General features: G+C 48.5%; 2 protein-coding genes across 12 annotated transcripts; both read right to left on the reverse strand.

Annotated features, from left to right (window-relative positions):
• Positions 1-4,911: 4,911 nt before the first annotated feature.
• CNPY2 (canopy FGF signaling regulator 2) lies at positions 4,912-7,526 on the reverse strand (the record flags this gene model as incomplete). The annotated part of the gene is made up of 5 exons (XM_084254983.1): positions 4,912-4,955; positions 5,302-5,398; positions 5,553-5,756; positions 7,165-7,280; positions 7,439-7,526. 5 exons carry the CDS (start codon positions 7,524-7,526, stop codon positions 4,912-4,914), a joined length of 549 nt encoding a protein of 182 aa, XP_084111109.1.
• A 2,047-nt stretch (positions 7,527-9,573) lies between these two features.
• Positions 9,574-23,010, reverse strand: PAN2 (poly(A) specific ribonuclease subunit PAN2; the record flags this gene model as incomplete). Of its 11 annotated transcripts, none has more annotated exons than XM_084255547.1 (25): positions 22,681-23,010; positions 19,719-19,834; positions 19,497-19,617; positions 19,291-19,368; positions 18,685-18,952; positions 17,977-18,319; positions 17,700-17,796; positions 16,915-17,034; positions 16,592-16,711; positions 16,210-16,338; positions 15,323-15,522; positions 15,079-15,212; positions 14,828-14,934; positions 14,541-14,639; positions 14,365-14,438; positions 14,111-14,258; positions 13,687-13,830; positions 13,494-13,553; positions 13,192-13,282; positions 11,911-12,068; positions 11,673-11,816; positions 11,364-11,543; positions 11,146-11,239; positions 9,957-10,154; positions 9,574-9,608 (listed from the first exon to the last, which is right to left on the reverse strand). In XM_084255547.1, the coding sequence occupies exons 1-25, from the start codon at positions 22,960-22,962 to the stop codon at positions 9,574-9,576; spliced, it is 3,540 nt and encodes a 1,179-aa protein (XP_084111673.1). In that variant the 5' UTR covers positions 22,963-23,010. The 11 variants fall into 11 exon arrangements, with proteins under 11 accessions (XP_084111673.1, XP_084111672.1, XP_084111668.1 ...); XM_084255546.1 differs by having other exon boundaries at positions 19,719-19,888; XM_084255542.1 differs by having other exon boundaries at positions 14,081-14,258; positions 19,719-19,888.
• Between the last annotated feature and the right edge of the window lie 191 nt (positions 23,011-23,201).

Below are 23,201 nucleotides of genomic sequence, written 5' to 3' on the forward strand. Positions count from 1 at the left end.
GGCTCGCTGATTGGTGCGGCGCGCCGCGGGGGCGGGACCTGAGCCGTTGACAGCGCGGGCGGCGGGGGGGATTGGACCGCCCGGATTAGGCTAATTAGGGCTGCGGGGGGAGGGGGCGGCGTGTAGGTGGCTGAGTATGTGCCTGAGAACTCACTTAACTTCCTCCTCGGTCCTCTCCCCTCGCCCTGAGCGCGTTTGAGGTTGGTTCTGAGGTATCTGAGGAAAAAGCCCGAGGGCTTCGACCTTTAACGGGCTTGGGGAGCCGACTCCTCACTGTTCTGTCATGGCCTCTGAGCCCTGCCCGCTCGGCTGCCCCCTTGGCGTGCTCTCTTGGAGAATGTCTTTGCTCAATGACTTACTGCTTGGAGAGGTAAGGATGTCAGTGAGCTGGTTGGTGGGACCTCCACAGAAGCCAGTGTTATGGATACGAGTAGATCCCAATATGTGGAGGGAGAAAGCCCAAGCAGAAGCCTGGTGAGGCATCCCTTTTTGTGGGTTGTTCTGTGTCTAGTGCCAGAAACCCGAGAATTACAAACACCCCCTTCACATGGAGGCTCCAGTGCAGGTCAGAGCCGCAGCACTAGTCTCGCAGCCACTCTAGTCGCACAACCCCCATAGCCAGCACAACCCCTATAGCCAGCCCATCCCACTTCTAGGCAGCCTAAGATCACCCGAAGACCAACTCCCTCCACCCAAACCAGGCATTGGCACCCTCCCTTTTGTCACATTACTCCAGTATCTCTCAGAGGGCCTCAGGGCCCCTTCTCCTACTTGGCTACCTTTTTTATACTCTTACCCTGGGCTCCCCGGAGAACAAGAAATGAACTATGGCTCTAAAATGAGCTTCCACATCACACCTGACTCACTCCTCTGAGGAGACTAGCCCTCAGCACCTTGCTGCCTCCCTAAGCCCACTGTGTCATTGACCCAAGGACAGAGAATGATTCAGGGACCAGGGCACCTTATCCATATAATCCCAAGCCCCAGGTCCTTTGATCTCCTCACATAGTAGTAACAAGGTTCAGAAGGCTCAGTACCACCTAAGCCAGGTCTGGTGAGGCTTAGTTTATTAAGCTAGTTGATAGCTTAGACTTGGGAGAAGAAAATCATAATTTTCTCTCCCCAAATTTTCTCATACCCAGCTTCATGCCTATCAACCACTGCTCCTCTGGCTTGAGAGACAGGTAGGTCTTAGGACGGAACTTCAGAAAGAGAAGCCAAACCAAGCCCCAGAGGAACACTGACTTCAGTTGCCCCCGCGGTGACTTCAAAGTTCCATTGATCAATATTTAGTCCCAATTTAGCACCTCACAGAGGATTTCCTCATAACCCTAGAATAGTTTGACCTGATTTCTTCTCTCTGGTTAATTATCCACAGAGGCTAGCGGGCAGACCAGAAGACTGAACTCTGGTGCCCCACGAGAACAGAGGCATTCTCAGGGTGAGCCTACCCCTGGGATAATTTTTGAGTAGATGGAAGGGTAACCTATTGTGGATTGGACGGAGGGTAGGGGATAGTACTCTAAGCCCTTTGACACAATGTCTTACAGCCTAATGTCATGAGGACTTTATGGGCTTCTTTTGAAGTTTTCAGTTCTGATCTCCATTAGTGTAAGGCCAATGGGAAAGCCCAGGCTTCAAAGGGACTAAATGGTATATCCCAGGAGCTGGCTTAGAGACTCTTCCTAAAAGTGTGTGTGGAAGGGCTTCTTGGTCACACAAGGGGTTAAGTCTTAGCAAGTGTGAAGCTATAGGCAGCCAGTGAAGCAAGTGTTTGATCCCACCCCCACCCGTAGACTTTGACCCCTGTTCCCCTCAGCAGTGTGTTTCCGTCAGTCTGCCTGTTCTGCTCTCCACTCTATCTCTGGATCCTTTTACCCCACCTCCCACCCCCACCCCCTGTACCTCTGGCCCACACCCCAGCTTTCGTATGCATAAATAAATACATCTTTTTTTTTTTTTTAAAGATTTATTTATTTATTTATTTATACAAGCCCTGGGTACAGTCAGAAGTGTGGGAGGGTGAGAGAATTCACCAGAGCCAGAGCAGGGAGCAGAACAGGCAGACTGACGAAATACACTGCTGAGGGGAGCGGCGGGCACAGCAGGAGAGGTCTGCAGCACCATGTGAGACCCTCGCTGGTGGCCGGGGATCTAACCAGCGCTGCAGAGGCTGTGGGCAGCTTTATGGCCCAGCACTCAACCACTGCGCCACCAGGGGAGGCCCATAAATAAATAAATCTTTAAAAAAAATAAAAGTAGGTGGGATCTGGGGAGGCAGGAAGAAAGTTACGGGAGAAGATAAAGCCACTGAGTAAAGCAGTTTACATTCTCCAGATAAACTCTAGGTCTAAACACAACGAAGTGCCTGGGAACAGGAGGGGGCAAAAGGAAAGAGAGTTGAATGAACACTGAGGTCGTCTTGACCTTGGGAGGATCTCTTTTAAATGGACAAAGGCAATGGTGCCCCCTGGTGGCTAGAGATAAGTAGAAGAATGCAGCCTAAACTCAAATCTCTTAAATGCCTACATCAGTAAACCAAACATCTGTATTTAATGGGTAATAGCTAAAATTTATTGAACACTTACTAATTACCATATTATCTAAATGTGGTAATATATTATCTTAATCAATCATCACAACTCTAAGGGATGTGGTTCATAATATCTACAGAGGAGGAAACCAAGATTTAGATAACATATCCTGCTTAGGGCCATTACCTATAAATGGCATTGCTAGAATTGGGACGTAGATTAGCCTCACTCTTAGTACCTTAACTACTAAGCTGTATTGTTTATAGGGGGTGATGACTATGACTAATCAGTTGCAACTCAGGAAGGGAATTTTTGAGACATTGTTAATTGTGTCTTGGGCACATCCATTCAATGTGCAATCCTTATATCTAAAGATATTTTAAAAGATAAAGAATTATAGTCTTATCGGGCCTCCCCTGGTGGTGCAGCGGTTGAGCACTGGGTTGCAAGGCTGCCCGCAGCCTCTGCAGCACCAGTTCGATCCCCGACCACCGGCGAGGGTCCCACAAAAAAAAAAAAAAAAAATTATAGTCTTATCTATAAAACTTTTGTGCAACTATATATAAAATACACGGTAAATGGTGACTGTCCCAGAATGCACAAAAATAGGAAAGACATTTATATCACCTAAAATAACCAGTAGGGGGCCTCCTTGGTGGAGCAGGGGTTGAAGTCTCAGCGCTATCAAACTATTGCCAGCCACTATGGCATGGGTTTGTTCCCCAGCCAGGGAGCCGACTCACATGGTGCAGCAGACCTCTCTTGATCCCCTCAGCAGTATTTCAGTAGGTCTGCCTGTTCTGCTCCCCACTCTGTCTCTGGTGAGTCCTTTTACCGCCACCCCCACACCTCTAGCTTATACCCCAGTTCTTCTATGCAAATATAAATCAATCTTTGGGGGGGGAAAGGACTAAATTTTCACATAATAAAATTTCCTAGTCACATCTGGGCCAAGCTAAACATTGTTTTGGGGAATATTTATTTGAAGTCCTAACATTTTACTGACAAACTCAGTTTGAAGGCACCTAAAGCTAAGGTGTAATCACATATGCAAGGTTAAATATATATTCTATAAAAAACCAGGCTAGAAGGCCTCCCTGGGGCTAAGCACAGCACTGTAAAGCTGTCTGCAGCCTCTGCAGCACAAATTCGATCCCCAGCCGGCCAGGGAGCAACCTACATGGCACAGCAGACCTCTCCTGTCTCGCCCACTGCTCCTCTCAGCAGTGTATTTTAGTAGATCTGCCTCTTCTGTTCCCCACTCTGTCTCTAGTGAATCCTCTCACCACCCCCCACCTCTGGCCTGTACCCCAGTTCTTGTGCATAAATAAATCTTAAAAAAAAAAAAAAAAAAACAGGCTAGAATCATTTGTTATAGGGAGCATCCAGAAAGGTTCAGGTGCTCTTTTGTCTGGGCCGCCAACTAGCCACCCAGACTGAGGAGGACCTGGAAACTTCTGGGCCACTTGAGCCACAGGCACAGTCACATTAGTGAGCACTGGTTACATTCAGGGGGCCGTGGTAACACTGGTGGCATGTGGCATCACAGGATCAACTTGGACAAATATTACCCTGTGACTTCGGGAAAGTTGGTGTGAGGCATTACCACTCAAAGAGGAATCAAAGCTTCTGCCCAACTGTCAACTCTGATAAACTGTGGACCTAGGTCACTGAGCAGACTCAGGTAAATGCCACCAGTGTCGTTATTAGCATCAGATCCAAAAGTTTCAGCCACCAAAAGTTTCATAGCCTTTCAGTAAATAACTTTCCTTACCTCGTCTCTCCCTATCTGATAAAACCCTTATTTTCCAGCTGAGTTACCATATCCATTTTCCCCTTCCTGTCTGTTCTTCTGATCCCTCCATCTGAAAGGGTAGGGAGGGCAGAATAATGCGTGTCTGTTACTTCCTTCAAGACCAAATCTGTCTTACTTTATGTTTCATCTGTGTGAATACAGGTAGTTTCTAGAATTCCATACTAGCATATGCTTACTTATACTCCCTTATTTATAAAGGCTCCTCCTTTTTCCAGGTAAGACACTAAACACGTGGCAGTGAACAGGCACTGAATAAATGCTGATGGAGTTGTCAGTGCAGCCGGACTCTCAAGTGGTAGGAGAGTAAAAGCTGCAGGCTCCTCCAGTTGTGCTAACCAATCCCAACCCTTCCCTTCCCTTTTCTTTTCCATCTGGAATCCCATATCTTCAAGCCTAATGTGAGAGTAATTCTGGGCATGAAATGACAACACAGTTTGTACTTTTGGTTCCATTTTTTTTCAGTTCATTTCAGTAAAAACATAATATAAAAGGCATTGCCACCCTCTTCCCCTCCTGGGGGTGATCCATCATGTCTGTCAGTCTGGGGGGGGCTCCAGTGGTTCATAGCTCATCATGAGATATGTGCAGGGCATGGTCACACAGATCTGCAAACAGTACATAACAATTTGAAGGAAAATACCATTCTCATATGATATATGCCTCTTCAAGACAACGCCCAAAACCAAACTGGCACATAAACCAACCTCCATTTTTCCATAGGCTTTTAAATGACAAAACATTCCCACCCCCTTTCACATGTATCTCAGGTGAGGGAGCCACAAATTCTGAAAGCTGACAAGCAGAGAATGAAGACGAGCCCATGTCCCTAAGCCATGGGTAGTGGAAATCAGCTCTTGAGCGCAGAGCAAAGGTTGGAGGAGGAGGGACACTAGGGAGCGTGCCATGTTTAACAGGACTGTGAGGACAGGAGGTAAAGTGGGAGGAGCTTACCTGTTCGCTTACTACAAAGTTTGTCTTTGACATTGTCAGCCTCTCGAGAAAAGAATTCAATGAGTTCATCCTCATATTCCTCCACAATGCTCTCACACTGTCAACCCAAAGACACAAATGACAGGCAGCAGCAAGAAGAGGCTTCTTGCTTCCACCTCCAGAGAGGACAAGGATGTTAACCCTATTTTCCACTTGGATGCTCCAAAAACTTCTCAAATCTCCACGAACTAGTACTCACTCCCATAACTCACCGCAAATTTGAGTGTGCCACTGATATCTGAATCAATTCGGATGCCCTGTAGGTCCAGTTCATTGGATTCTCCACTCCGGCCTACTACGCGAACGTAGTTCTTGCGGTGGGTAGAAGGATCGATCTGTTCCCCATACTCCTTCATCCGGTCACATACTTCTTCTAGCAGCTCTGTGAGGTGGGCCTCTGAGCGAGCATAAGGCACCTAGAAATGTCCTCAGCCTTGGGTCACATTCTTCTACTTCTGTACATTAGTAATTTTATAGCCTTACTTTTTCTTCAAAATCTAGCTCAATCAACCTATTTTAAAAAGCCTTCCCTAATTAAAACAATCCATTTATTTGTATAGTTACAAATATGATCTCATTATACAAGCCTAAGAACTAAAACAGGTGTGCAAATTATAGAGACCTCTTTGATTAATCCTAGCAACTATATGTTCTTTTCCTTTGAGGTCCCTTAATTCTTTTTTTTTTAAGATTTTATTTATACGGGAACTGGGGTACAGGTCAGAGGTGCGGGAAGGTGAGAGAATTCACCAGAGACAGAGCGGGGAGCAGAACAGGCAGATGGACCAAAGACACTGCTGAGGGGAGCAGCAGGTGAGACAGAAGAGGTCTGCCACACCATGTGGGTTGCTCCCTGGCCGGCTGGAATTGAACCCACACTGCAGAGGCTGCGGACAGCTTCACAGTGCGGTGCTCAACCCACTGCGCCACTGGGGGAGGCCCTCCCTTAATTCCTTTTTTTTTTTTTTTTAAATATAGGAACCACTGCTTTATTTATTTATTTATTATTATTATTTTTTTAAAGATTTATTTATACCAGCACTGGGTACAGTCAGAAGCGCGGGAGGGTGAGAGAATTCACCAGAGCCAGAGGGGAGAGCAGAGCAGGCAGAGTGACGAAGTACACTGCTGAGGGGAGCAGCGGGCGGCAGGAGAGGTCTGTGCGCCATGTGGGACCCTCACCTGGCAGCCGGGGATCGAACCGGCGCTGCAGAGGCTGCGGGCAGCTTCGTAACCCAATGCTCAACCGCTGCGCCACCAGGGAGGCCCCCCTTACTTAATTCTTAATGATATAAGGTAATTTAACTTCTTTGTACTAAAATGAGACTAATACCAGCCCTCAATAGGTGAGCATTAGGGAGGTAGTACAGGTTCCAGGAAAGCAACTAGTAAAGCATTTCACAGGCAGCATAACCTCAATGTTTCTTAATGTATTGCTCACTAGGTACAGCTTTGTATATTTGTGTGTTACATTTTCAACAGTGCAAGGATAAGACCGTCTATTCCACCCCTCCCCCATGTTTGTATGTATACCACATTGCCAGAATGAAAACATGAGTCATATGGTATTAGGATGTGGAGAAGGGGGTTGAAGGGGGTTCCCTATCTGCTAAGAATTTCCATAGCAGAAACAAAGTATTCAGGAGGTTTGGAGTCAGGAAGCAAGTGCACAGGGTATAAGCCTCCAGCCTCTTCCATATGAGACAGCCCAATCTTAAAGAACTCTTTGGGTCATGTTTTTTAAATTTCTCCTTTGTTTACTAATGTTTTCCTAATTGCTATTAAACCAAGATCCTTCTTAGTTACTTGAGTTTAGTAAGTTACCTCCACCACTGATTGGCTGCCATCTGGATTGATGCGAAAAGATCCCATCTGAATGGTCTTCTTGGGATCCACCTGGGCAATTTCCCACTCTAGTTCATCCACCAGAGCCCTGCAAGCTGGTGCAAGAGGAGAGAAACGGTGGGGGAGGAGGAAGGGAAAGGAGTGGACCCAGGGACTGCCATTCTTTATTCTCATGGGCCATGGCTCTGATGCCCTCCCCAGGCTGTCTCCACTGCCCTCCCCCACTTCTTCCCACTTCTCTTTGTGCCTTTACCTCCACAGTGTAGATCCTGGCTCCTCCGAGCCCAGGCAGTTCCCAGCAGAGGCCCCAGAAGCAGGGCCAGCCAACCCCAGCCTTTCATCTTTAGTGTAACGGGGCTGCTCCACCTGGGTTTGGAAGGGAATAAATTATAGGTGTGAGCAGGCGGCTCCATCCTCCACCTCCCATTACCCGGGCTACCCTATCCGTCCCTCATGCCCAGGCCTACAAAGGCTTCAGTGTGACTCTGGGTCTACTTTCCAGGACATGGCCAGGACACAAAGGGGCGCCTCTCTCCCGAGCCTGAGGACGCGGGCTTCCCCAGGCGGCTCGGAACTTAGGGCTCAGCCCCAGAAACTACGTGGACAGACGAGGCCTTGGATGTTGGTCTTTCAGCGCAGGCTACACAGGGCTCACAGCTGTGAACGGAGGCTGGGGTGAGGCGAGGGTGACAGGCGCAGGGGAGCCGGCCCAGAGAGCGGCCGCGGGGCAGCACGGCGGCCGGCCGGCCAGGAGAGCACTCAGCAGCCAGGGCTTGCTGGAGCCGGCGCCGGTGACTGCTGCATCCTCACTTTCGGTCTAAAAGCGATTCCTGTGCGGACCAGCCCCTTTTCTAAGGACCCCGCCACTGCCTGCGCTCGCTTCGCCCCCGACCCTCGGCGCCCCTGGCGTCCGTCCCACCTCCGCTCCCAGGGCCGCCGCGTGGCCCAGGCGCTGCCAGACACCGGACTCGCACTCGCGCTCCGGACCCCGGCACCTGGCTACGCGGGAGCGGGGCTGTCCCGGCTTCTCCCGAGCGCCTCAGCGCGCCTCAGACCCGGGGTGTCCCGGCGACCGCCTGATCCAGCTCCCCGCGGCCCAGTGGGCGCCTCAGCGGGGATCCGCGGCGCCAGCCCCGCGGGGAAGCGCGACCCCAACCCACCCCTCCGGACGCGCGCGCGAACAGGCAGCTTGGGAGCGACTCCGGGCGGCGAGGACCCCGGTGCATCGCAGAAGGACCCAGACTTGCGTGGCGAGCGGCAGCACGTGACCGCCAGGGTCAGCGAGGCGCAGGAGTGGCCTGAGGCGCGACGGAGCCGGCGCGGGGCTCGGCGGCGGCGCCGCTCGCCCACGTCAGTCTCGGCGGCGGGACCTTCGCAGGCAAAGGTGCGCCGCCGGCCGGCGCGGAGCGCGGGCTCCCGCCCGGGACTACATCTCCCAGGAGGCACCGCGACGCCGCGAAGACCAGGGCAGTGGCTGCAGGGCTGCGGCTGTCCTGGGACCTGTAGTTTGTCCAACTTCCCCTGTACAGAGTTGACAGGAAACCACACTCTCTTGAAATAACCCGACCTTGGGTGCTAGGCAAACTCTTATAGCCCTAATATTGTCCAGGAAAGACAATCATACTGCTCCGCTATCTTTAACTTTGGACTCCAGAGCTTTACGTGTGTGTGTGTGTGTGTGTGTGTGTGTTGGTGGGAATGTGAAAGCTTTGATTTTTCCAATTGCAATAGAAAGAACACAAAGGACAGGCGTCTGAATTCAAAGATTTCCCCACAGGTGCAGGTCTCTAATGAGAGAGATAACAGCTCGTACTATTTTTGTTTTTATTTTACAAAACATGCAGTTTAAAACAAAAGTTTAAAAAATAAGAAAACAAAACTTGGGATAGGCGAGTGGATGGAAGACAGATGTGTCCCAGCTGTCTGCGGGAATGAAGCCAGCCACTCTTGTCCAGGACCCAAAGGTCGTTTTGGCAGTGGTGTTGTTGGCCACACTGGTTTGCTGGGATCACCAAGACCCTCCATGCTTGAATTAAATCTTGAATTACTCTTGTCTTTATCACAGTCCAGGACTTCAATCTGTAGTCAGGAGCTTCTGGATATGAATTACCTAGCATATTTGTTAAGAATATCAATTATTTTCCACCTGGGTCAATTCAAGCCTGTTTCTGGCACACCACCCTTTGAAGAATGAAAAAGGTGTCTGGCTTCTAGACCCTTTGCAACAGCTCTGCTGCATTTCCAGTTCTATGAATAGCACCATCTGCAGACCCTGAGTGGTCTAATTCTGGAAGTGGGCAGGGTATAGCCAACTTGAAAAGTCATCTCCCAGTTCTTGGGCCACAGAACAATGAGGGAGAGTGACTAGTTCGTCAGGAGAGGGTGAACTCAGAGTGCCAGCACTGGGGAGAAGACAGCTGCATCTGTCAGAGACAAAACCAAGAAATGATGTGTTTAGGTGAGTTCAGGAGATCCCCCCACCCCCGATACTTCTAATGAATTAAAAATGCAAAAGAAAACAGGGCATGGACCTGCTCCAAACATTTTAGAGTTGAGCACAGTGAGGTCTGGACCAATACAGGGTTTCAATAATAAATAGTAAAATATATTTCATTCAATGTTGGGAGGATTAGATGCTTTGTAAACCATTAAGTTATGGTGATGGTAGTGTTGTTATCAATGTCATTATCATTGTTATGGTAGGTTTAATCTTCATGTACGCTATCAAAACCTACCCAGTACAATTCCCCTTGTCCCAGCCCAGGCCTTACTCTTGGGACTTGTTTGGCCCTCAGGCTCAGGCACCTTCCAGTCCATCTTCCGACCCTTCTCATATAGACCCTTGAGTACTTTGTGGAAAGACTCAAGTTCAGTGCCATTCTTGCTTAGCTCCAGATATTTTCGGTAGAGCTGAAGGGCTGTGCGGGCATCCTCTATACTGTCATGGGTCTCTCCCTGAATCTTCAGATCTGGGGGAAGTAAAAATGGAATAGTTTGGTACCAAACAGAGGGAAGTAAGAACATACCCCACTTACATCTCCAACTTCCAATACACAACAATAAAAAACTCACTTCCTGAAGTTCTATTTACAATAGTAGAGGACATGCAAGTAGCTTAACTGTCCATAATAGATGACTAGATCAAGAAAATGTGGTATACCCACAATATGGAATACTGTTTAGCCCTAAGTTAAAATGCAGCCATCTTCAGTAAATGGAAGGCGTTTAAGGGAATTATGTGTAGTACAGAGAGTCAGAATGATAAAAACAAATAATGCACATTGACACAGCAGACCCTCTGACAAAGTAAAACACAAAAACCAGTGGACGTTAATAAGCACCATGAGTGTTCTCAGATTGGGGAGGGAGAAAGGGACAAAAGGCACAAGGGGGTATAAGGGACAGAGGTAGGGGGAAAAACTCCCATGTAGCCCATGTGAAAAGTCAGAGATACACACACACACACACACACACACAAACGACTGCCTTTAAGGAGAAGAACCAAACACTATCCCGACTGTACAGTGTGATACTGAAGCTAATTAAATCCATTAGTAACTTACTACTAACTCAGTTCTCCTTTTTTTTTTTGATTAGAAGGCACTTTTATTTATTTATTTTTGATTATTAATTTATTTATACAAGCACTGGGTACAGTCAGAAGCGCGGGAGGGCAAGAGAATCCACCAGAGCCAGAGCAGGGAGAAGAACAGGTAGAAGGACCGAAGTACACTGCCGAGGGGAGCAGTGGGCGGCAGGAGAGGCCTGCGCGCCATGTGGGACCCTCACCCAGTGGCCGGGGATCGAACCGGCACTGCAGAGGCTGCGGGCAGCTTTGCAGCCCAGCGCTCAACCGCTGCGCCACCAGGGGAGGCCCTAACTCAGTTCTCCTTAATCCCCTGGGTCCCTCCAACACTTTTTCCTGCCCTTAATGTGCATCATTAAAGTAGGACAACTCACCCAGAAAGTACCAAGCAAGGAATCGCAGGGAAATCATTCGTTTTCGGGGCATGTGAAACAGGTAGACAGTGTCAAGGACTTGGTCCTTGGGCACCTGGCAAGGATGAAAAAGTGGGACAATGAAGGGAGAGGATCCATAATATCCTGTTCTCCAAAAAAGTATGTAACCCCGAGGGGCCCATTTTCAAAGAAGAGCTTCAAAAGCGCCCTGCCCAAACCATGAGGTTGATGACTCTGAAGTCCTTCTGCAGGCCATGACCCACAAACTTGACTCCAATGTCTATGAGAAAACGAAGCTTTAAGTAGGTAGACTTGAGAGTCGTGAGGTGCTTAGAGGAAATCTTGGCATCGAGGTCTCCCGGCTTTATGCCTGAGTACTGAGTCAGGTAATCAACCACCTGAGGGTAGAGAAAAGGACAGGTTGCCCAGGTAATGAGGTGCAGAGTTCTGCTCTAACTTTCCCCGGATTTTAGAGCACTCTACGTAAGCACAGGGTCTGTCTCACTGGCTCCTTCATATCCTAATACCTGCTCCTGGGTAGAGATGTAGTCATCGATGAAGGGGATACCCTCGTTGGGCCCCTGGCCTCGAACGCAAGTTATTCTCGCTACCGACATCTGGCTTGGTTTGATGGTAGACTTTGTGCCATCACTGCGCAGCTCTGCTTCCTCCTACACAGCAGAGTTAATAAGGAAATCAGAGAGATGCTCATGACTCCAAATATCCTGAGTTCTGTTCCAAAACCCCACCCTTTTGGGGGATTACCTCATTCAGGGTGACAAACTCAGCATCCAGGCCCACCAGGTCCCCAACCTGTGGCATCTCATTGAGCATCAGTGGAATAAAGGTAGTATGTGTTTTCCTCTGCTTCCGCGCTAGTGAGGCTTCAGCCAGCAGCACACTTGCCTCAATAGGGTTCTTGACTGGAAGGAAGATTCCAGGAGACAGACAGCTGGGATAGGGATGTGACAGGGAAGGGAAGCCTAGTGTGGCTGACCAGAGACCAAGTCTACACTGTGATTCCGCAATAGTCAGATATGTGAGTAAAAAGATGATGTCTGATGAGCCAAGCACCTGAGCAAGTAGACGGGACAGGTGGGTCAAGTCAAAAAAGTTGCTAAGAAAAAAGGCAACAAAGAGGAAAGAGTAAAATTTTCACCTTGAACTTTGACTTGGAAAACCCAGAAAAATAAGGTTACAGAGAAAACTGTGGTTTAAAGGTACCAACAAGGTATTAAATAAGGAATTCAGGGCCTCCCCGGTGGCGCAGCGGTTGAGCGCTGGGTTGCGAAGCTGCCTGCAGCCTCTGCAGCGCCGGTTCGATCCCCAGCTGCTCCCCGGCCACCGAGGAGGGTCCCACATGGCGCTCAGACCTCTCCTGCTGCCCGCTGCTCCCCTCAGCAGTGTACTTCGGTCCTTCTGCCTACTCTGCTCCCTGCTCTGGCTCTGGTGAATTCTCTCACCCTCCCGCACTTCTGACTGTACCCAGTGCTTGTATAAATAAATAGATAAATCTTTAAAAAAAAAAATAAAAATGACTTTATAAAAATAAATAAATAAATAAATAAATAAGGAATTCATCTTCCAAAGAGCAGCTCCTCACTTGGGAATAAGAATTATTAGCCTCAAAAATCGTAACTTTAGCCATTTTGGTCACTTTCTCCTCCCCCCATCTATTCCACACTACATCCTTAGAATTTAGAGCTCCTTTTTTTTTAGTTTTTTAAAAAAATTATTTTCTTATAAGTACCTTTTTCTTACAGCCTTGTTAATTTTTTGACAGTATAGGATTTCTCCCCTCAAGTATGATCACCATCATTCTCCCACCACAAAGCACCCATAGTCCCTTGTGCTCTTTCCCTCGACCCTCATCTTCGTCCCTCCTTCTCCCCCTCCCCTCCCAGATGCCTCAGATCTGTGGTCAGCTGAGGATCTCCAGCTTCTAAATTTAAGACCTGAGGAACAGAAATCTCTTTTAACATCTTAACAAGCTATTTCCAGATCTCTCCCTAAAGATCAATCCTGGCTCTACTCTGTACCACTTACTGTTCAGGCTGTATTTGGAATTAAGATTCCTTTTGACGTAATAAAGGATAGCAGGCACTTTCCAATTCATGTCGAATTGCACAGCTTCATGCTATAAAAGAAAAAGCACTTAATGGCCTGTGTATGTGCCCTGTTTTCTTTTTCCCAAGTCAGACAGAAGACAGAACTCAGGTGCTACTTTTAACTCTATTAATGCTTTTTACTCTTGAGTATCCCTCCTTCCCTCCTGTGTCTGCCTGGTATTCTCTGGGGCTCTAAGAATGAGGCTAAGAAAAAGGGAAATGGAATGTGTTACAACTAACCTTATCAATAGGTTCAATAAGAAAGTCATTGAAGAGATACCACTGCTGGTGGGTAACACCCTGTGAAATACAGAGAAAGACTGAGGCCAGAGTGATGCTGAACCACTCTGGTTCAGACTCAAGTCAAGGACAGAAGTGGGACTCCACTGTGGCCCCCACCAGGAGCGTCCCTGCCTTGTACTACCTCACTTACCTCCTTGCGCTGGTGGTAGGTCTCTCCGACTTTGATGTGAGCCACCAGGCTGCCCCCTGTGCGTGAGTCCAGGATGTGTACCACAGTAGCCATCAGGTCATACACATAGACACCATGCTCCTCCTCTGCCCTGGCTGGGCCCCACTGTGAGGGGGGTACCCAGGCTGCTAAGCTCAGTTTAAGGATGGGGTGCGAGGGGGATGGGGGTAGAGGCCAGGGGGTTGGAGTAGGGGATAGGGAGCCGCGGTGGGTTATCTTCATCTTAGCCCATCTGTGGCTTCCAACTCTGAACTGAGTCACTCTAGAAAAGCCAAAAACTTACTCCCGTTCTTTGTGCTACACGAAGTTCCATCTTCCCCCTGCCCTGCTTCTATCCCAACCTTCTTTCCCTTACCCTCCAGCCCTCTCCCAGTTTTTCAACAACCTGAATCTCATCCCCATCAGTCCAATTGCAAACATCCAGCCCTTTGTTCTTGGTCATCTTCATGCGAATGGAGAAAGGCAGCCAGACATTCTTCAATTCCTCAAGGGAGGGACACATCAGCATGCCCTCCGGATTCCCGAGTTCCTTCCTATTGAGATAGGAGAATTGGACATTTGCTCTGAGGAGATGGAGCCAGAGACGGAAGGGGCCACTGGTTAGTTCAATCCTTTGAGGACTCCTAAGACAGTACCTACCAATCAGTCAAGGGAAATTCCTTGTTCTTAGAGATTTCCCCACCGTGTTTTTTTATTGCCATCTTGAAGGCAACCTGAACACAAAGAAGAAAATATTCATTTCCTCAGGAACAATCATATGTGGAGGTTAGAAGGAGGAGAAAATGAGAATGTACGTCTGAAGTCCTGGTCCTTACCTCAGCTTGCATTCTCCAGAAATCAGCTTCTTTCAAGCTATTCACTTCACAATTGATAACAAGAATATCTGGCAGATGGCGAATGTTGCGGGTCTGAATCTGAAAAGACACAACCGACAAGAGATGGCAGGGAGCCCACAAGGAAAGACACTCGCACAGGCACAGTAAAACCCAGATCTGCTCCTGTGAATTGGGGTTCTTCCCACTTCCATCTCCGGATGGCAGTGCCGACCTCGCCAATCCAACCATGGCCGAGTCCCAGCATGCCTGGGACTCAGTGCACTCACCGTGGGCTGGTACTTTTCACAGTTGTCACACCAGGCCTGTGTATTCTGCTCCAGGCAGATACTTCTCTTTAGCACCTGAGCAAAGTCACAGTTCTTCCCGGTTTTATCTGAAGGGAAACTGGATGCTTCATTCCAGGTTCTGCCTTATACCCACTGTCAGCCACCACCCCACCCCCCATCTCTCTTCTGGTGTTACAAGACATGTGGGGGACCCTTCCCAGCCCAGCTCCAGGGTATACCACTGTTGCTACCCTCGGGGTAGGAGAGCGTGAAGAGTAGGGTGGATGAGGCTCGCACAGTCTCGCTGCCACAGCGGCAGAGGCTGCAGTTCTCCATCTCACAGCTGAACAGCTGTCCAATGACAGAGTCCCCCGATGAGCAAAAGCTGCTAAGAGTGGAGAGGGCTGTCTGTGTACACTGGGGGAATCAGCAGACCCATTAAGACACAAGGGACCTGTTATGGTGGCTTTAACTATCCATGTCCTGGGCCCATACCTGCCTCCAGCACCTCTGTAAGCCTGGGGTACTTCCAGTTCCTGCATATCCTGATGCAGCTGAGTGAGAATAAAACGATTCCACCTCTGAATAAGCCTGGCCAGATTGCCCTTGCCTGAAGCTTCATCTGAGTCAGCCAGGATCAGACCAAGGGCTGAGGCCTCAGGGATGGTACGGAATGCCCGAAGAAAATTACTGCCCTATGTGGAGGAAAAGGAACATACATTCATTGTTGCTAGGACTGTAAAGCACTGATACAAGATCTATGCACCCCTATGTTTACAGCATTACTATAGCCAAGATAAGGCATCAACCTAAATGCCCACTGACAGGCGACTGGATAAAGAAATTGTGGCACATGATATATATCTTCAATGGAATATGCCTCAACTATTAAAGTGGATAAAGCAGGGCACTTGGGGACAGGACAGATGGACCTCGAGGTGCTTATGCTAAGTGAAGTTAAGTCAGAAAGTGAAAGGCAACTATTGGATGGTTTTCTCATTTGGGAAATACAAATAACCAAAGAAAACAAATTGGTGAAACAACAAAAATAACTCTTAGGTTCTGAAAACGATGGTGGTTTCCAGCAGGGAGAGGGATGTGGGAGGAGGGGACAGAGGGGCTAAGTGACAGGGTATTGGCACTGGGGCCTTTGTAGAGGGCAAGTAAAGCATGTGCACATGTTGAGATATGAAGCTGTACCCCCAAATTTTGTAAATGAATGGCAATTCAATAACATTTTGACGGAATAAAATAACTGCTCTGGGATCAAGGAAATGTGCTGGCGAAAAGGGGTTAGCTCTTTTTGGCCATTTGCATAGCGATGTCCACGCCTACTGTCCACTGCCCTTCCCTTTTAATTGTCCCAGGTTTCAGGCACTGACCTGACAAGGATCACCTCGAGAGAGGTCCAACATGTGGAAAAGGAACCCCAGCTCACATGCCAGACAGAACTCCTTCTGGCAAAGATGGTTCTGAATCAGACAGCGAACAGGCTCAAGGAAATAGAGCACCTGGAGGAGAGAGAACTGATGGAGCCCCCTGGGATGGGAGGAGAAGCAGGGAGGGGAGCAAGCTGGTGAACACACAGCAGGATCCAGTGAGTAACTGGGGTTCACAGAGGAGACTAGAAGGTTGTGGGCAAGAAAGAATGGCGGAGGAGGCTATAATAAGGTGGGCTTGCTTTGGATGACATGGAAAAAGAACCGAGGTGGTGGGCCCAAGAAGGCAGTCAGCCATGCAAGATGCAGGAAGAGCCCCCCTTACCTGGATCATGCAATTACAGTAGGCGTTGGGAATGTGGGGCTCTAATCCAGCAAACAGGGTCTTATTGTAGTGTTTGAAGTCAAAGTCTTCCAGCCCTAGCTTGGAGTATTTGATGGTCACCTGAGGTAGAAAGAGTCTGAGCAGGACGAAGATATCTGTAGAGTCCCCTCAATTTTCCAGCCATCATACTTTTTCTGAAACCTCCCTCCTGAGTCCAGGGTGGCAGGTGAAGGATCTTCAACTGAGTCCTTCAATCTTTTCTCAGGTGACTCCCTTCCCAGGCCCAAACTCCCAGAGGTCCCTCCCTTGGTGGCCCCCAGCACCTTTCGATATTTCTTAGAGACCATGTGGAGATGGGGCTCCTCTTCCCGTCCTATTGGTGATTCTGTGATCTGGCTGAAGCTGTCAAATTCACTGTCTGACTCCTTAAGTCGGTAAGGAATCTAGAGTTTTTAAAAATAGGTTAACTGTGTTGGGTTTCTTAATCATCTCTGGTTACTCCCCACCTGTATCCCAACATTGAAATAATTACCAGGTTTGGAACCTTTCACTTTCACGGGGTTTTTAGCATCCACTAAAAACCCATGCTTCCTTTTTGCTGCACAGTCACCCTCCACATCACCAACCACCCACATCTGTCCAGCTGTGATGGTTTTCCCACTAGGCTCCCTGTATTCACTCTGCCCTGCATAGAGCTACCAATCTAAGCTTCCCAGATGCCCCTTTCAGTGCATCACTTCTGCTGCTGCACACTGGTATTCAAGGCTCCACAACTGGGCTCTTTCTAACATTAATCTCTATTTCCCAATCTGAATAGCTGTTCCAGGCACGCGGATGGAGTCATCGTCCCCTTCAGAGAACATAAATAATTTCTGTTATGGTCAGGTCATATCCTCCACCCACCAAACACTAAACTTCTTCAGAGCAAAACCTATCTAATATGTCTCTGAATCTTTCCTAACACCTAGCATAGCACCTGCAATTCAGTGGGCCTCAAAAAGTCTTTACTGACTAAAAGGAGAAACTAGTGAGGATCGGTAAAGGAACAAGAGAGGAGAAACAACAGGGGGCTGGAGGTGGGGTCTGGCCCTCTCTTCTGTGAACCCACCTGATTGCGCAGCCTGGTACGGGGGTTGGGCGCATAGCCAATGAAGCCCACTTTTTTCATGGTGCGCAGAATCTCTGCATCCACGGGTGGCGCTCGCCTGTAGTGTGGTACAGTTCTAGGGCTAGAGGGTTGTGATGTCTGCCCACCTACCCCCAAACCCCATGGGACCAGGAAAAAAAAGAAAATACCGAAGGTCGACAAAAATCAGGAAAGAAGTAGACTCCTGGTCTTTCAGCCCACCCCACTCCCTCTTTTTGGCCCAGAAGGAAGGTATAACCTGGGAGCTGGAGCAGAGTTGGCAGCAGGCCAATCCGAGAGAAGCGTGTCCGTGGTGAGTGGGACAGGGATGAGGGAAAGAGGCAGCAGGTCCTGGCTCCAGTCCAGAGGTGGCAGTGAGTCCACGAGACAGGGCAAAGCAAACTCGGTCTCACGGGAGTAGGGGTTGAAGGAAGGCTCAGGGGAATCAGTCCAGAGGTGGACACAGCCCTCAGAGTCCCCAAAGGCCAGGGCCTGCTTGCTGGCTGACACATCAAATGTCATTAGCAGAGGCCCCACAGGATTCACATGGAAGATGTCTGCTGGGTTGGCCAGGCCCGTGGGCTCACAGAATTGGCACTGTCCTAGAGAGAGGAGGAAGCCCACTGAGTCCTAGGACGTGAAAGGGAGCCCTTTCATGTCCTTTCTACTGAGCCCCCAAACGCACGCCTAGAGAGAGCTCACTAGCCGATGCCTGCCCTATACTGGGGCCAGCAAAGGCAGATTGAAAGTTGTTTTGCCTGTTCCACCTTTATCCTTTTCTGTGTCCTCCACACCCTGAGAGAAAAATAAAAGCTCTAACTGATGACTAAGCTAAGTGAGGCGCTGAGATTCCACTGAAAGGTTACTTTTCCCCCGGACAAAGAAGTTCCTAGCAGTATATTCCATCTGGGGCCTACTTCCCCTTTGCTCATGGAACGTTCCCCTTCCATCTACATCCCCTTCATACCGGACTGGGAGATGATAGCCAGGCGAGATGTGTACGTAGGGATGAAGCGCAGGAAGGCAGGGTCCACGTGGACCTGCAGCGGTGTGATAGCACGCATCATGCGCAGGTCATACACCTTGAGGAAACGGTCGCAGGCCAGGCCCGTGAGGCGGCTGGAGAAGCCACAGGCAGCCAACAGGTTGCCATGTACATCAAAATCTGACAAACTCCCGGAGAAAGCATCGAACTCATGCTCCACTTTAAAAGAACGGAGGTCTCGCAGGGATATCTGGAGAAGGGATAACTGGATTATTTGCCAGCATCGTGGTCACGAAGAGCCGCTGCCATCTACCTCACCCTGTGAGGCCCTACCAAAAGAACTAAAGTTCTGGGATCTGGGGAATAAAAGCACAGAAAAGGCACAAAGAGAAGTCAAGAGCTGGAAGGAATCCCAAAGAGAACTCCTTCACCCTTTGCCTCTGAGGTACCCAGTGACAATAGACAACACCTGGTGGTGAGATAACATCATAGTTTAACATGGCTGAATAGGAAGTCAATCCACTCCTCTCAATCCTGCAACCACAGCCCCAGAACTGAGAGAAAGGCAGAGCCCAACCCCTTAGTCACCTTGCCAGATGTGTGGCCACAAAAGAAGAAGCGATTTGTCTGTCTCATGATGGTGACTCCAGGTGTCTCGACTGCATACTGGCGGGGAGGAGAAAACCAGTGAGAATCCCTCTTCCCACACACCGAAGGAACACAAAGGTCACATGCACATCTCTGCCAGGTTCCCCGCCCTGGGACCAACCCCCTCAGGCCCTGCCCCAGACTACCTTCTGAGTCTCCTGGACAGTGTTAAGGTCAATCTCCAATATGTGGCTCTGCAGCCCACCAACAAGCAGAGTGCTGCTGTCCGTCAACAGGAGACTGTGCATGTCCTCACTCTCATCCAGCCTGTGGGGGAGAGGAAAGGCACAGAGGCCAGTGTTGCAGAAGCTCCCAAGCCCTTGGCTTTCCATTCTGACAGACCAGTCTAGAGCTGTGAAGTCACTTACAGGTAATCAAAGATAATGAGGCCCCCACGAGCCATATACTTGAGGTTGCTCTTCGTGAGAAAAAGGATACCATTCTCCAGGCTCTGGATCTGCCGAATATCATCACTGCCGTTGACTTGAAAGGATGAGTAGCGCTCCAACGCTGGGCCAAAGAATGATGTGGCATGGCCCTGTGGGGGACCAAAAGATGACAGAGACACCCTGAGTGGAGGGGCAAAGCCACCCCAGACAGAGAACAGGGTCTGGATTTTGTTCTGCTTGTTTCTGTCCTTGCCTGGTCCTTCTGGCTTGCAGTGACGAAGGCATAAGGCCAGAGGCCAGTCAATCTTAGTGAAAAAGACATGGATACTACTATTTTAATGCTTGTTTAGTGTTTTACAAGATACTTTTGTAAACTCTACCCCATTTCATCCTTACAATGACCCTGATGAGCAGGTAATGGCTCAGTCGGTTAGAACAGTGTTGAAGGTCACGAATGTGGGTCCAATCCTCCGGTGGCCAGCTGGCTGGCTTACGTTCCACAGTTAAGTCTTAATCTCTCCCAGCCATCTGGGAAATGTGTACTGTGGGTCACAGGCTAGAACAGAGAGAATGTGAAACTCATTCTTCTCTTAGTTCTTAAGCCATTACTCACTCCTGGTTTCTCTCCTGACTCTTAGCTCATACCTTCTCCTATGTGTTCTCCTTCTGCTCACTCTTGAAACATGGCTGTTCCCAGCACCACTACTTTGCTTGTTTTTCTAGGTAATCTCACCCATCTTCAAGATTTTGACAATCATAAAGCTTCTGTAGCTGAGACCACTGCCTCAAAATTCAGACTTAAACATTCAAATACCTACTAAAGATCTTCCGCAGATATCCCATGAGAACCTCAAACTCATTACATCCTAAACTGAGTTCACCATGTTTATCCTGTTTTCATTCTTTTTTTTTTAAGATTTTATTTATTTATACATACAAGAACTGGGGTACAGGCCAGAGTTTTGAGGGGCGGGAGGGTTCACCAGAGACAGAGTGGGGAACAGAACAGGCAGTTCGACTGAAATACACTGCTGAGGGGAGCAGCAGTCAAGACAGGAGAGGTCTGCTGTGCCATGTGGGTAGCTCCCTTGCCAGGGATGGAACTCGTGCTGCAGTGGCTGTGGCAAGCTCCATAGGTTGAGTCTTAACCCCTTGCGCCACCAGGGAGGCCCTGTTTTCATTTTCTTAACTATATTCTTTATAGTATCATGATCGGCTCAGTAGTCAACTTAAGTCTTATTTTACTTCCCAAATCTCTTCTCAAGTATCTCTCTCTATAATGCTTTATTCATTCCATCATATTTTATGCAAAATACTACAAAAGTCTGAGTTCTCACTGTTCTCCTTAAATCAAGCTCTATTCTGCTACCTCAGTTCTCCACCTAAGATGCAAACTGCTCCTTGCCATACTGGATAAAAACCTTCACTGGCCTGAAGGCTCAAGTCCAAGTCCTTTTAACACAGCATATAAAGTTTTCCACAATGTTCTTCCCCTAGATATTTGCATGGCTCCCTCCCTTTCTTATAGAGAGCCTAAAACAGACATCTGGGTCTGCATCCAGGTTCCTACTCAAATGTGACAACCAGAGAGAGACCTCCTCCAACCATCTATCTAAAATAGCCAGAGCAAGCTCTGGCACCTGTGGATACTCAAAAAAAACAGTGGCTGAATGAAGAAATGTCTAATGTCTTCTTAGCTTCATCTTCCAGTCCAGTAAGCCCTAATTGTTTGTAGTTCTTATACTCTTTAATCACCAGCTAATATCCTGGGGATCTTTCTTTATCCTGTTGCTTTTTACCAAGAAAGTGTTTTCCCCTATTCTCCATCTGACTCCTAATCATCTCTCAAATCATCTCCTAATCATCTCTGAGTAGTTCACGTGTCACCTTCTGGAGGTCATCTGACCTTCCTCTATTTTTCTCCCTAACATGGTACCTATTTTCACACTGACATTAAGTACCATGAAATTATCTGTCTATATGTCTTTTTTTCCCCTTTCATTGTCCTGTTAAGCCCTTGAGGGCAAAGATTGCGTTCTATTCAGCTCTATTCCTTGGGTCTAGCATAGCAGCGGACACTTCCTACTAAAATGAACACAGGGCCTCCCCAGTGGCACAGCAGGTTGTGTGCCGCGCCATGAGGCTGTCTGCAGCCTCTGCAGCACGGGTTTGATTCCTGGCTGGCCAGGGAGATACCCACATGGTGTAGCAGACCTCTCCTGTCTCACCTGCTTCTCCCCTCAGCAGTGTACCTTGGTCTATCTGCCTGTTCTGCTTCCCACTTTGTCTCTGGTGAATCCTCTCACCCTCCCGTGCCTCTGACCTGCACCCCAGTTCTTGTATAAATAAATAAATCTTTAAAAAAAGAATAAAATAAAATGAATATATTACCCTAAAAATTCATTCTTTCTAATGGGAAAACAATTCACATGGGATGGAATGTAAATTAATAAACCAAGGAGAGGATGTTATTTTCTTACAAAACCTTTGGGTTCCCTAACTGTCAATATGGATACACATTTTTAAAAATTAACATTAGTAACAGTCTGAAGAGAGGTTAAGATCAAAGATAATATAATTCCATGCAAGATATGCAGACACATGCATTTAAACATGCTATAATTACAAAAATGCAAAACAGAGAAGCATCATTAAGAGATTGTATTTAAATGACGATAGACTAATTCATAGGTAGTTAGCACAACTAATCAGAGCATGGAATGGTCAAACTGTAGCAGCGAGAAGCCTTTAGAAAAAAATTACACCTGTACAACTCATCCCTGGATCCTATGACTCCCTTTTCCTCCCTCCACTCCCAGCCTCTCGGCTTAAGTTGGAGATCACGCTAACTCTTGTCACCTCAACTCAGTTCCCACTCCCTGCAAAGCAGCTGTCCCTGAGCTAAAACTTTCTAGCCCTTACAAAGGGGTACAGTTCTTACCCCATGGCTTCCCACCCACAGCATCTCCTCGTGCAAGTCAAAGTGGGAGACGGAGACAGGCACGCCCACTTCAGCCACCACACTGTGCAATTCAGAGTAGACACCTTCCATTATGTGCACTGATTCCTGGACGGGCAGAGCCTCCAAAGCCACGCCCTCCGGGTCCAGCTCCACATTCTGTAGCAGGCTTGGGTTCAGGTGGGGATCCAGGACAGGGTCCAGGGCAGAATGCATGGCCGGGGCATACTCTGCTAGTCCAGGGTCCAGACCCTCGAAGTTCATGATGATGATGATGGCAGATTAAACCTGAGACACGCCCTTCCTTGCCACAGCCCCTTTAGAAGCCTCCCCCGACCTTCAGCAGGACAGCACCAGTGAAGGCAAGAAAGGACATCCTGGCCTGCAAAGGTAAAGAGGTAGCTGAGTCAGGGGTGGCCCTGTTAGCGCACAACCCAAGGGGAGGTACTTGTATCGAGTTACTTAGTGTGTTCTAGGTTACCTGGATAGGAAGGCAAAAGACG

The sequence above is a fragment of the Talpa europaea genome (assembly GCF_964194135.1).
Source record: "Talpa europaea genome assembly, chromosome: 15".
In the NCBI taxonomy this organism is placed as follows: Eukaryota; Metazoa; Chordata; class Mammalia; order Eulipotyphla; family Talpidae; genus Talpa; species Talpa europaea.